Genomic DNA, 14,551 nt, shown 5'->3' on the forward strand with positions numbered 1-14,551 from the left:
GCAATACATTGTCTTGAGGACATCTTCAGGTTGACAACTACAGTAGGTTGACAGTTATCGCAGGCTGATAAAAGCTGTGGGTCAGTAACAGCAACAAGTTGTTGACAGCATGGAGATGGCAATAGGAACATGACTCTGTGTACTCTTCAGGATCTTGTGATAGTGGTCATGTTGCACATGCAACATATTGTACAATACATATTAGTTTCATGCCACAGTAAACAACACCAGGGTTGGGCAAGTGTTCACAGGCCCATACGTTCAGCCTGCACTGGTGTGAAAAACATAATGACAAAAATAATTTATGGGTGGTGTGTCACTGTCTAGTAACATAGATTAAGTACCACAGCTTGATCAAACCATACAAAGAAATAAGTACTTGACTACAGGACAGAGGGTAACAAAAGAAATATATAAGTCAAAAACAGAACTGATGCTTTCATTCAAAAACAATACTTACCATGAAGTCACTGTGTTTTATAACGGTTTCCTGGACATTACACAAGGTAGAAGATGGCTCTTAATAGGATGTATGATAACTATGGATGGCCATACATGCTCTGCAACATGCTCCCACGTTGGTCACAAGTTTACTAAGGAATACTTGTGGTAGGTTGTTTCCATTTCTACACCAGTGACGTTGAAAGCAACTGGGTGGTCGTTTTGTACGTGGCCATGCTGCAAAACTTCTCCCCATCATGCTCGATGGGAATTTAAGCTGGGGGAACAGGCAGGACAGTCCATTCGCCGAATATCCTTGCTTTCCAAGAGCTCCTCCATGCATTTGCTAACACACAAATCAACGTCAGAAGTTAATTTCCACTCGATTCGAGTCGAACATTTTCATTGATTGGTGGTAACTTCGTTCCCAATGGTTGAGTGCACTGCCAAGACTTATGATTGGAATAGAATGCATTGTAGGTCAAGGAAATAAGCGCTCGTCTTACCAAGTAGATATAATTACTTCACAGATTCTATACAATTTTACTAATTGTGTTTGTTGATAACAGAACAAAGCATCAAGTATGCGAATGACCTGCCTGTCATCAGATATCTCAGAGTTGCTCCTAATCTCTCGGCGAAACTGACTGACCCCTCATTAACGTAAGTTATACGCTGTTCTTTTTTAACTTATCGACACTAATAATTTGTCGTATGATGCAACACTGATCCGAAAATAGTTTATGAAATCTTTCGGGAACGTGATTCTGATTTCAGTCAGTAATTTCGCATGTGACAATTGGCTCCTGTTTTTCAGCTATTTTCTGACCAATTTCCCCGTTTCCGTTGTTTTGTGCTGTTGCAGCTAATAAAATTTCGCCGCGCGCTTTCTTCTGGCTGTTCGACATCTTAACGTTGTAAAATCGCTTTGCCAATTGAAAACATTAACAATAATACAAATGGTGTACTGGTTGCTATGATACACCGAAGCTCTGTCAAACTACTATTTCCAATAGTGCAGATCCCCTTAGGTTTAGCCAATAGATTAACTTACTGGCGTAGTGGTTTAGGGGAGTATGTCTTTGATACATAACGCATGATCTTTGCTCAGCGATAAGACGCCCGTGTTTTTGTTTTGGTGCAAGGTATCAAAACACAAAATGGATATAACTGCGTTGTTGGAGGAGGTAGATGATAAGCTGGACAATGCTTCTGCAGTACATTATGGAGGCACTGATGGCACTATTTTTGTGATAGATTGCACGGACGTCATGTACGAAAAATGTCAATATAATGTCAGTGAACTGAACGGTGAGAAACTGCTCACGATCTGCTTACAGGTACACTTATCTATTCCTTTGTTTAGCAAGTGAAATAGGTGATGTCATTTGGGTCTGTTCCAGAGGTTTGATTTACAATACTTAAATTTATGCAGTAGATGCATAACATATTTATTTCTTCAAACAAACATTTATTTTGATTGAATCTGAAATATCAATATACTGTATACAGATTGATTTGCGTCAATTTGTTCGCCGATTTTGCTTCTGTATCGCCATTTGACATAACAATTATTTGTTTGTGGAGACCACACTCGCGCAGAATAAGAAAACTTTAGACGTGCAAATAGATTAATAAATATTTGGAAACTGGGATTACAGAAGCGTCTGATTCCACCCGTCTGCTTCGACCCATGACATTACCAATATGACGCAACGACCATTCTCAACGCCTCCAATATGGCTCCTGTGACGTCATTACATAATCGACACAAACACGAAAATACATACAAAACCAACAATCATAGCTCTCTCCAAAAATATAATCAAACTAACGGGACCAAGGCGGGAAATTGGGGGGTTTGGGGTAGGGACAAACGAAATATAAACACATACAGACATGCACCACGACCCCAAACCACAAAAACGACGACCTAAAAACACCACAAAATTCCGCTACACTTCCAATATCGACAGGAATCAGTCACTTCCCTTCACTTATAGAGCTCAACCACGATTGTCGATACATCAAAATAAGAACCAGCTACTCCACAAATCATATTCACACCGCAACTATCTATACCACAAAACCAACACGTAGAACAACAACAATTGGAATAGGACAGTTCCCTTGACCTATATAGGTCAGCAGCAACTCACGATACCAAAAAAACACAGTTACGTCAAATTGGAATCGGTCACTTCTCATGACCTATACAGCTCAGATACAAAAAACTTAAATTGAGTACTTCCCCTAAGATACATAAATCAACCACAAGTGCCGATACCAAAACATCAACCAACAACACATGCAGTAAATAACACCAACCGAACAACACACACGAACCGCACCAACCATCATAACGTGTGAACAATAGACAAAAAAAAACGACTACTTACCATAAAAAAGTTCCAGCGCTACACGCTAACCCCCAACTCGCACATTCTGCTTGGATACGCCGCGTTTCACTATCTCCGTCACAAGCCCAAAAAGTTGCAGAAACGTAATGATGGACAACATGTCGTCCCCCATTTCAGCCTGCAGATACGCACTATTAAACTTAGCAGTCACATTCATAACTAACAAAAGAAACCATAAATTTAATTAAACGACTTACCGCGTGACAAACAGCAAACCAATAACATCAAACGACAGCGCAATAACGTAAACACAATGGAAACTTAATTCTTAACTCACTGAAACTAATTTCCGTTCTTCTGCAACAGTCACGACCGATAAATGCACATTTCAAGCACTGACACCCAAATGACCCCAATACACCACATAACACGCGGACTGTACACACAGCACCAAAAGACACCAGCAACTGCAACAAAACGACATCTACAAACACAACACACTCATAAACTAAACTCCGCGCCATCATGACATCACCCTTACGTCACGGGTCAAAGCTGACGGGTGGGATCGGACGCCTCCAATGACCCTTGCAAAATATAATCGTGCAGTAAGAAAGTACTGCTAATAGAAACATTTCCCTTTTCAACTCTCTGTTGGATACAAAACCTTAGACATTTTGTCTTTTTGTTTATTGAGGCTTTTTAGTCGTGATGCGCTGAACTGTAGTGTACCTCGATATCTACACTCATGCTCATAAGTTATGGATAATTGCAGAATGTGGTGCCATACAATGTGGCACTACACAAAACTGGCACTAATAGCATAGGCACATAGAGAACACACAATACACAGATTTGTAAGCCCACAGTATTGGTGATAAATTGAGAAAACCATCCCAAAACACATGTGCTACAAAACGCCACTGTTTCCTGTGCATGTAGCCCGACATCGATGTGGGATGTGATCACCATGCACATTTACACAGGCCACACAATGGGTTGGCATACCCTGGATCAGGTGGTCGAGCAGCTGCTGGGGTATAGCCTCCCATTCTTGCACCAGTGCTTGTCGGAGCTCCTGAAGTGTCTTCGGGGTTTGAAGATGTGCAGTGATACGTCGACAGAGAGCATCCTAGACGTTCTCGGTGGGATTTAGGTCTGGAGAACAAGCAGGCCACTCCATTCGCGTGATATCTTCTGTTTCAAGGTACTCCTCTACAATGGCAGCTCGGTGGGGCTGTGCATTATCATCCATCAAGAGGAAGGTGGGACCCACTGCACCCCTGCACTGGTGCAAAATGACGTCCCGACACACGTGACCTGTTACAGTTCCTCTGTCAAAGACATGCAGGGGTATATGTGCACCAATCATAATACCACCCCACACCATCAAACCACGACCTCTATGCAGGTCCCATTCAAGGACATTAAGGGGTTGGTATCTGGTTCCTGGTTCACGCCAGATGAAAACCCGGCGAGAATCACTGTTCAGACTATACCTAGACTTGTCCGTGAACATAACCTGGGACCACTGTTCCAATGACCATGTACTATGTTCTTGACACCAGGCTTTACAGGCTCTCCTGTGACCAGGGGTCAGTGGAATGCACCTTGCGGGTCTCCAAGCAAATAAACCATGTCTGTTCAGTCGTCTGTAGACTGTGTGTTTAGAGACAACTGTTCCAGTGGCTGTGGTAAGGTCCCGAGCAACACTACCTCCAGTACTCCTTGGCTGTATGCGGGCACTGATGGTGACATTTCGGTCTTCTTGTGGTGTTGTACACTGTGGACGTCCCATACTGTAGTGCCTGGACACGTTTCCTGTCTGCTGGAATCATTGCCATAATCTTGAGATCACACTTCGTGGCACACGGAGGGCCCGTGCTACGACCTGCTGTGTTTGACCAGCCTCCAGTCGCCCTAATCTTCTATCCCTCATAACGTCATCAGTATGTGTTCTTTGAGCCATTTTCAACACACAGTCACCCTTAGCACATCTGAAAACGACTGCACACTTACTCGCTGCACTGTATTCTGACATGCACCAACACACCTCTGCGTATGTGGACTGCTGCCAGCGCCACTGTGCGACGACCGCAGGTCAAATGCACCGCATGGTCATACCCCGAGGTGATTTAAACCCGCAAACTACCCACCAGAGCGTTGTTTCACCATGTATCAGCATTATCCGTAATTTATGAGCAAGAGTGTAGATTTGGAAGGTGACAGTGTGGTTGTCAGTTGGTGAAGTAGTGTTGAACACATCACTTAATCAGCAGTCTTAGTTCTGAAAATGGAGTTAAGTAGTGGTTTGTCTCTAGCGTTTTGCCGACATTGTCAGTCAGAGCAAGCAGGTAGTATTGGCAGATTCAGTGTTTATACAAAAAAATCTAACTTTGCTGCATAATCTTAAACTGGTCTCAGACGCTAGAATCAAAGCTGGGCCACTGCATATAAAATCCAGCAAAGGTTTAGAAGGAAGATTACTGTTTAACAACCCAGTAGTGACGTGGCCATCAGCCTTGGAGCATATGCTCGAACTGAGGAAAGAAATTGGCCACACCCTTTCAAAGGAATAAGTCAGGCATTTGTCTTAGGCTACCTGCAGGGTAATAGAGAGAGGCTACGTTTCAGTAGCTTGTCAGTGATTTTAACTGCAAATCTCCTGAGTTTGTTACCATTGCGCCATCTCACTCTGTTTTGAGGCATGGACCTCACAGTGTCAAAAATATTTATTACCTTTGTTTATTGTAAGTGCTTATGAGGTAAATAAGAAACACAAAATTACTTATTCTTTTGATGCATAGATCTCAAGTATGAGAGACAATGATCTTCATGACTTCAAAAGTTCTGATGTCTTGGTTCAGACTTAAATTTAATATGGGATAACACAATAGCACTGTAACATTTGTCTGATTTTACTTAAACCCATAGATTTTGCTAAACCTCAATATCCTTAAACACACTCAGTCACTCTGCGTGACCAAAAAACGTGACACACCCAGAGTAAATTGTTGGATGTGGATAGTGTATTAATATCGTTCATGTTTAGTGTTGTTACCAAGCCTGGTTGAGTATATAAGGGACGTGAGCAGTGTCAGATGTTGTGTGGTTGCCGTGAAGGACATGGAGATGTCATGTATGCCGTGAGACAGCGTTATCAGCACCTGAAGGAGTTTGAAAGCAGCTTCATTGTGGATCTCCATTTGGCTGTCTGATTGAATTGTGCAATAACCAGATTTGTGGGAACTTGAGGGCAGGCATACTTGTTGTCAAGTATTGTCGGTTTACTGTTTGCAACATCTAGTATCATCCCCCATCACTTATTGCAGATCAGAAGTAGTTAGACTAGGGAATTACTGCCCCATTCTCAGTCTGCCATTAACGTGATACGAACAACTGCATTTGGAGTGGCGCCTTGATAGGGAAGCATTGACTGCTGGTGAATAGATCACATTGTGTTCAGTGATGAATTACAGTCCTACACTGTCCTGAATGACCGTTGTTGACAAGTATGGCGGTGACCTGGGGAGAGGTTCCATTCTTCCATTAATCTGGAGAGGCACCGCAGTGTTACTCCTGGCATCATGGTGTGGGAAGCCATCAGGTATGACTTCATGCCACAACTGGTAATGATTGTGCAAATTCTGACAGCACAAAGGTATGTCACGAAGCCCCATGTACTAGCTTTCATGCAACAGTGTAATCACATCATTTTTGAACAGGGCAGTGGTCTGAATTTATGGTTGAGAAATAGTCGTTCTCCATTGTTGTTATTCTGCTTTTTTAAAACTATTTTTCATGTTATCAACCAAATTCATTTCATTGTGTATTGTACACAGGTAAAAATCAAACGAAATAGTACATTTGTTAAGGCACTGGCCTCCGATTTGGGAGGATAAAAGTTTGTGCTCTGTTTGGTCATCCTTATTTAAATTTCTCATGGGTTTTGTGAATCGTTTCAGACAAATGCTGGAATGATTTCTTCAACGATTTTACAACCATCCACTTTATCCCATCTTTGTTTACACATGTGTACATGTATGTGCCTGCTCATATGACTGTTTTTTTCTATATGTTAAGCTGGAAAATTCTCTGTCATTGTAAAATAGTTGCCTTGCTGAATAAATTGCTATACTACAGGCCTGTATCACTAACTTGGCTGTTCTTGGATTTATGCCTTTTTACATTTAGCATTTGGAATGCTCAGAGTACTCTTTTCCGTAACCAATTTTTTAATTGGATGGGCATGTAGTTTGAGGAGCCAAATGTTTTATATATTATTAACACTTCAACTCATTGGCAAGGGAATGGTACCATTATTCCCTCCCCTCTCTTCCCCAACCCCATTTATTCATTCACGCATTGTGTTAATGTAAGTATCATAATGAAGGAGATCTTTCAGGGATGTGTAAAGAATCAAGTAATAGCTTAACAGGTAAAAGCAACCACTGCTGGCTTCTTCTGTAAAGTGTAGAAACAACAAATTATAGTCAACACTAGTCTTCTCAAAGAGATAATTGCATTAATTACTAGTAGATTACTTTGTGTGTGTGTGTGTGTGTGTGTGTGTGTGTGTGTGTGTGTGTGTGTGTGTGTTACGAAGAAAAACTGACAGATTGACAAAACTCAGTACTCCACCTGTTGTACCATTTTTTGAGGTTTTCATCTCATACTTCTAAGAAAGCATTTTTGTTATTTACATAAACTTCTACCAGTTCAAATATTATGGTACTGAGCCATTCCAAACCAAATCAACATCCTGTAAATTAAAATTTTACATCACCATGTTAGATTTTGCTAAAATTTGGTATACTCATAGTGGGTGCTGAGACTAAGACAAATACCAAATTACAATTTTTATCTCAAACTATTTCTGAAATATTTTCCAAAACTGGCCAAAAAGCATGATTTTTTTTAATTGCTCTAGGAGCTGGCCTAATTGGCAGAGAAATTTTGACAGCTGGGGAAGGTGGGTCATTTAGCTGCACATTTTATGATCCTTCCAGTAATTTGCAACATGACATAGGCTCTAATTAAGACTTTTCAAAATACAAATTGAAATCTTGATTTAATTTTTTTCTGAAAAGTGTGTAATTTAAAATTTCCATAAATACTTAGTAATGTTGTAAATCACATCGCAAAATATAGATATAGGATGATGAAGTGTCCAATGATTAAAAAAAAGAAATATTCCTAACTCCTATTTTTCAGTAATAGTCCCATTTTGATAAGCCTACCTTTAACAAATGGGAATTTGATTAAAATATGTGGAAAAATAACTAAAAATCATCTTCTTGAAACAAAACCAGTCAGCATATTGTATAATTAAATTAAGTTGATTGCTTACTTTAATTTTATACAGTTTAAACTGACAGCCTATTAATTGGTAAAACAAAAATATTAGACATGATACCTGTAACTATGAATTAAAGCAGGTATGAAAATTGTGTAAGTATTAATGCAATAGTTCTGGTCCAAACAGATTAATCAGACTGTACATTTCATTTCATACAATTAAGCCATAGTATGCCAGGCTGAACAAATTGGTTCTTGTTCATGCATGCTCACCGTGAACAAGTTGAAATAAGCACAGTCTGCCTGCAGCCATGCGCTTGCTGTCTGTACAATCATTCAGTGACTAAAGCCTTTGTGGAGAGGGTGTATTCTGTATTGTTTCTGTCTGAGGAGGATAATTAAACTTTCTATATTAGTGTTCCTAAGTCATTGTAATGCACCATGGTGTTAGTGTAAAGCGGTTATTACCTCTATGTTGAAAAATTTTTATCTAACATATTTTAGTGGAACTTGGTATTTTTTAATAGTGCAGTTACAAGTGAAATTGTAAACTGAAGGAGTGTTTTTTGTATCAATATGGAACATAGTAACAAGTGCAGTGTCGAAATCAAATAATTGTATTAGAGACAGAAAAAAGCTAAGATTTGTCACAGCTTGGATGCCAGACTTATTGCCACAAATACCTAAAGAATCCATGATTTGTGATGAATGAAGAAAAGAGGTAACGATGTTGATAAATACAGAGCTAATCAGTGATCAAAATGCCGAAGATGAAGATTCTTCTGCATCGAAGGTAATCATCGCAGTGAAAGACCCAGACTTCACTACGACTTCAGTGTTTGTTTCAACACTTAACACATTACTTCAAGAACTATGTGAGTCCCCATTTGATAAGATAAAAATAATATCTAAACACTATGTTAAATTAAAAATGGAAAAAAAACTCCTCATCAGTGAACATAAACTTTCTGTTGCTGGTGAAAATTCATTGTCTGATAATGATATCAATCTTGACACATCTGTTCCAAATTCTCAGAACTAACTTATTTAATTCTACAAGTAGGACAAAATCTCTAATGAGTATTAGAAATTTACCAGAAAAGTGGAGTATCAGGAACATAATGAGCAAATTTAGTGCTCCTAACTACATTATTCGACAGTTCAAAAAAATTTTGAAAGAAAAAGACTCTGTGGAAGGTCAAAACGAAAAACCAGGGAAATATTTACCAGTAGAAACTGTCAAAATTGTACATTCATTTTGTGAAAACAATGAAGTGCTGAGCAGTGCCAGGTATTCAAGATTGCCCAACTGTTACAGAACAAAATGGAAATAAAACAAAAATATGAAAAAGACTTATTTTGGGTAACCTTAAAGAAGCTTACAAATGTTTCAAACACGAATTTCCTAACATAAAAATAGGTTCCTCTAAATTTGCTGTTTTTACACTAAAACATTATGTATTAGCTGTACATAGTGGCACGCACTCTGTTTGTATATGCACAGCTCACCAAAGCATAAAATTTATGATAGGAAACACTAAACTGAAGACAGTAACAAATGGCAACTTAAACAATTACTTGTGCTAAAAAATGCTTTGCAACCTGTAATTAGTCGATTGCAAAATGGGAAAAAGCGAATATTGCCCAGGAGAAACTGTAATACGTAATTTTTACAAAACACTCTTGATAAAAACTTTATTGGACAAGTTCATTTCCACCAGTGGGAGTCAGATGACTACTGTAATCTGGAAATCGTACAAATAAGTTCTGAAGAATTTATAAATTTATTCTGTAGTAATCGAATGAGTTCTTTGCCAAACAACAAAGAGCATTCCTTAACTCCACAAAAGAAAATCTCAGTGCCTCAGAATTTGTTGTTATATGTGATTTTTCAGAAAATTATAGTGTAGTTCTACAGCATGAAGCTCAGAGTTATCACTGGACAATCCAACAGATTACTATACATCTTTTTGTTATCTATTACAAACAGGGAGGCAAAATTGGGCATGTGAGCTTTGTCATTGTTTCTGATTGTCTAGATCGCATTCAAGAGCGTGATGGTTCAAACCCGATTTCGGCCATCCTGGTTAGGTTTTCTGTGATTTCCATAAATCGCTTCAGGCAAATGCCAGGATAGTTCCTTTGGAAGGACGGGCCCTATTTCCTTCCCCATTCTTCTCTAATCCGAGCTTGTGCTCTGTCTCTGATGACCTTGTTGTCGGCGGGGCATTAATCACTAAAGTCCTCCTCCGATTGCCTAGAGCACAATACAGCTTCTGTTTACACATTTCAAAAGAAAGCTTCCCAAAAAAGATTTACTGTTTTTCAGACAGTTTTCTGCTCAATACAAATCTAAGAAAAACTTTCTGGACCTTTGCTTTCATAAGGAAAGACTTCAAAATAAAAGTCAAGTGGCACTTTTCAACAACAGCACATAGAAAATGGACTTGCTATTGAGTAGGGGATTCCTTTAAGAGATTGGCAGTTTGTGCAAGTTTGCAAAGGCCGTGTCACAACCAGATCCAAACCTCTGGAGATCTATTTGAATGGGCAGTAGATAACATACCAAAAATAAATTTTGCCTGTTGCACTCAAGAAGATTACGCTGCTTCAGAAATGTTCTTAAAAAGTCAGGCTGAAGAATCATGGGCAATCAAAAGAGCACAGCAATTTCATGCATTCATCCCCAACACTACATCAAAACTATTAGTGAAACACTTTTTACACGATGTGCAGGGTAGGGAGACAGCGGTGACTACATCACTGGATAAATTGAAGTTACAAGAAATAGCAGGTTATGTCACCACAGTGTATGACAGAAACTAGTGGCTTGGTACATTTTAGAAAAAAATTAAGAACTTGGTGAAGTGAAAATAACTTTTCTTTATCCATGTGGACTAGCTGCATCATTCTCCTGTCTTACACTTGTGGATGCCCTTTGGGTGTCAGTTGTGGATGTTCCGCCATAAAGTTTCTTATTGATAGTTGTTTAAAAATTAATGTTAGTACATATTGTCTTACATGTAGCTATATATAGATATCTGTTATTCAAAAACAAGTGTCATGTCTTTAATTTTTGTGTATTTAATAGTTCTGGCCGAAGCCTTGTGCACCAGAAGTATTACCGGCATATAAATACTTACACGTTTTTCATACCGTATTTAGGTTTGTAGTTACTGGTCCATTGTTCAATATATTTGTTTTACCAGTTAGTAGGCTATTAGTCTGAATTTTATAAAATTAAAGTAAGCAATCAACTCAATTTAATTATAGAATATGGTGATAAGCTTTGTTTTAAGATGATGATATTTTGATATTTTTAATTTTTTAGGTACCGTTCTGTATATTTAAATTAAATTCTTATTCGTTAAAGGTAGATTTAGTCAAAATATAGCTATTAGTGAAAAACAAGAGTCAGAAATAATTTTGTTTAATGATGAACCCACCATCATCCCATTTTTATATTTTACCACGTGACTTATAACAGTACTAAATATTTATGGAAATATTTTGAAAATTTTAACTTGTGTACTTCCTGGAAAAAAATTGAATCAAAGTTGCCTGTTGTATTTTGAAAAAAATCTTAATTAGAACCTATGTTGTGTTGTATATCACTGGAAGGAGTATAAAAAATACTGCAGAATGACTTCTTTTCCAATTGTCCAGATCAGTTAGGACAGCACCTGGAGCGATTTTTAAAGAAGTCCATTTATGCTTTTTTGGCCAGTTTTTGAAAATTTCACATAGCAATAGATCAAAAATGGTTTGAGATTTAAAAAATGAAATTTGATATTTTTCTTAAACCCACTATGAGTATACCAAATTTTAGCAAAATCTAAAATGGTAGGGTAAGTTGGTGTGACATGGAATGGACCTATCAGAGATCTTGCTTGTAACTGTTTTGCATCCTACCTAAAAGAATGTAGAATGTTGCGTTATGAAACAGGGATTATATACAATGAAACAGCATTCTTCTGGATACAACAGGTCGATACTGGATCTGCACTTGTTCGTGATATATACAGTTATCTTCCATCATATATCCAAGAAACATGAATAAATCTCTTTGTTGTGGATGCTGGTACTATAATCAAACACAGAAAATCTAAATAATATTTACATGAAAATTATAAACTGGTTCTCTGCAAACAGGCTGTCTCTGAATTTAAATAAAACCAATATGTTAAGTTTGGGGCTGCACAATGCCTGACCGTACCATTAGAAACAATGTGTGGTGGTAAACGAATTAATGAGGTAGAATATTCTAAATTCGTAGGTGTTTATATCAGTAAGAACATGAACGTGAAGTCACACATTACAGTTCTTCTTAAATGTGTAAGCCCAGCAAATTTTACAACTAAATCTGCTAAGACAAGCATTATATATGACAATCTATTCACATCTGTAGTATCAGTGATTTGATGTCATGATCTGTGGTCACCAATTCTCTGTTAATTTATTTGTTCGTTTGTTTATTCAGTCATCCATTGATCCATGCATTGTCTTACAGTGCCGTAGGACTTCTCATCATAATACAATGAAAATAAACAACGCAAATATATATAAATACACACAGAATATCTATGTATGATTTTAAACAGTGGAAAATCCAGGATGGAATAATGACAATATTATGAAAAGGATAGATTGCTACTCACCATATAGTGGAAATGTTGAGCTGCAGACAGGCACAACAAAAAGACTACTAAACATGTAAGTTTCCGGCCGAAAGCTTACGTGTTTAGTAGTTTTTTTGTTTGGCTTGTCTGCCACTCACCATTTCTGCTATATGAGGAGTAGCAATCTATCTGTTTCATAATACTGTAAGTATGCTTTTTTGGGTGGGGACAGGACAGTTGGTCAGCTGTGGCCTTACCAATATTTGCCTGAAATTATTTAGATAAAACCTAAATCGGGATGACCAGACAGAGCAAACTCCATCCTCCTGAATATGAAGTCATTGTCTTAACAACTTCATGGCTTCATTCAGTTGGTCTTTATTGAACAATGTTCTTTGATATGAAATCAGTTTTCTGCAGATAACTTATATTATAAAAGTAATATTCTTCTTTATTGCTGCACACATCAATACTACCCGCTGCTGGCTCCTGAGCCATGAAGATGCTGCTGTGGCCCTTGCACTGACTCCAGGACCATAAACATGCCACTATATTTTATGTATGTCTTCATATCCTCCCCTTAGTCCACCTGGAAAAAACTGATTATGCATCCCCCAATGATGAGTGATATGTGAGATGTTGAACTCAGGAGAATGACAAGATGTTACTGTCATGCATTATGGATCTTGGCACATGACTTCCTTGTAAAATAGTTACATTTTGATTGCCTGGGGAATTTCATCTCAAATCATACAGGTCAAGATCGAATTTCAAAGTTTGCAGAAAAAAATTTATGTTGAAGTTCCACATGATACCTCTCTGAAACTACAATATTTTGATTTACTGCTGATTTGTTACATACCTATCTAATTTTTAACTTTTGTGAATTTCAAAATTATATTTTGAAAATATGTATAGTCATAGGATGTTAACTGACTTGAGAAATGATGAAGTGGGAGGACTGCTAACTGTCAGCTATGAAATTAATGCATGAAATTCTTAAACTGTCAAAATATTTGTACATAAAGGTGAAAGAATCTGAAATTTTTGGTTATTTAGAAATTATTTTCTCCAATACATCCAACCTAAATGTCCTAAAATTCCATGGTACGTTAGTTGTGTATTGTACTTAGGGAATGAACAATCAGAAATTTTGTCTGTACAAAATGTGAGAAATTTTTTAGGTAGACGTAGCTCTACTCTCACGGTCAAAAAATCATGAACACTTACATATTTAAATTTATCTCTGATTTTAAGTAAATGTCACGCAAAACTGGTATTTCTGCATCAAAATAATTACATTACAACATTATAAGTGAGTGGTAAAACAATTCATAATTTTGTTCCTTAGCATTTTATAACAAAAATGTGATATAAAATATTTATACCCATTTTTCTTTTTATGATATTATTCACAAATTTCAATGTCTTCTGTCATGATTTTACCTCACCTCATGACTTTCCATGAATTAACAATCAGCAGTGCACTGTTGGAAAAAGTAATTTATTTTATTTTTTATTTCTTTTTTTTCCATCTGCTTCTCATTGAACTTGTATAGCCAAGCTGAATTTACACATGGACAAGGATGATCCAACAAGAGCAGTACTTGGAAAATGGAAACTACAATTTTGATGAGGCTATTTGAAAGCATTAGCAGGACCATGAGGTGTCATAAAGGAGACAGTTATATCTTGCAGCTCATGAGAGACACTTGATATCTATTCCACCAACCACTGATTGTCATATGAGTGTTGGAACTTTAATATTGGCAGCTATTTATTTACAGCTCGTACAAAATAGATACGAGTTTCAAAGTTTTACTGACCTTCAAA

General features: G+C 37.6%; 1 protein-coding gene across 1 annotated transcript in view; it reads left to right on the forward strand.

Moving 5' to 3' along the window:
• Positions 1–1,548: 1,548 nt before the first annotated feature.
• LOC124788872 (ATP-dependent DNA helicase 2 subunit 1) overlaps positions 1,549–14,551 on the forward strand; it is a 144,587-nt gene continuing 131,584 nt past the window's right edge. The window contains exon 1 of the mRNA XM_047256154.1: positions 1,549–1,781. Within this exon, the coding sequence (XP_047112110.1) occupies positions 1,602–1,781 (180 nt within the window). The 5' untranslated portion in view covers positions 1,549–1,601. The remainder of the gene's footprint in view (positions 1,782–14,551) is intronic.

The sequence above is a fragment of the Schistocerca piceifrons genome, chromosome 3 (assembly GCF_021461385.2).
Source record: "Schistocerca piceifrons isolate TAMUIC-IGC-003096 chromosome 3, iqSchPice1.1, whole genome shotgun sequence".
NCBI classification, from domain to species: domain Eukaryota; kingdom Metazoa; phylum Arthropoda; class Insecta; order Orthoptera; family Acrididae; genus Schistocerca; species Schistocerca piceifrons.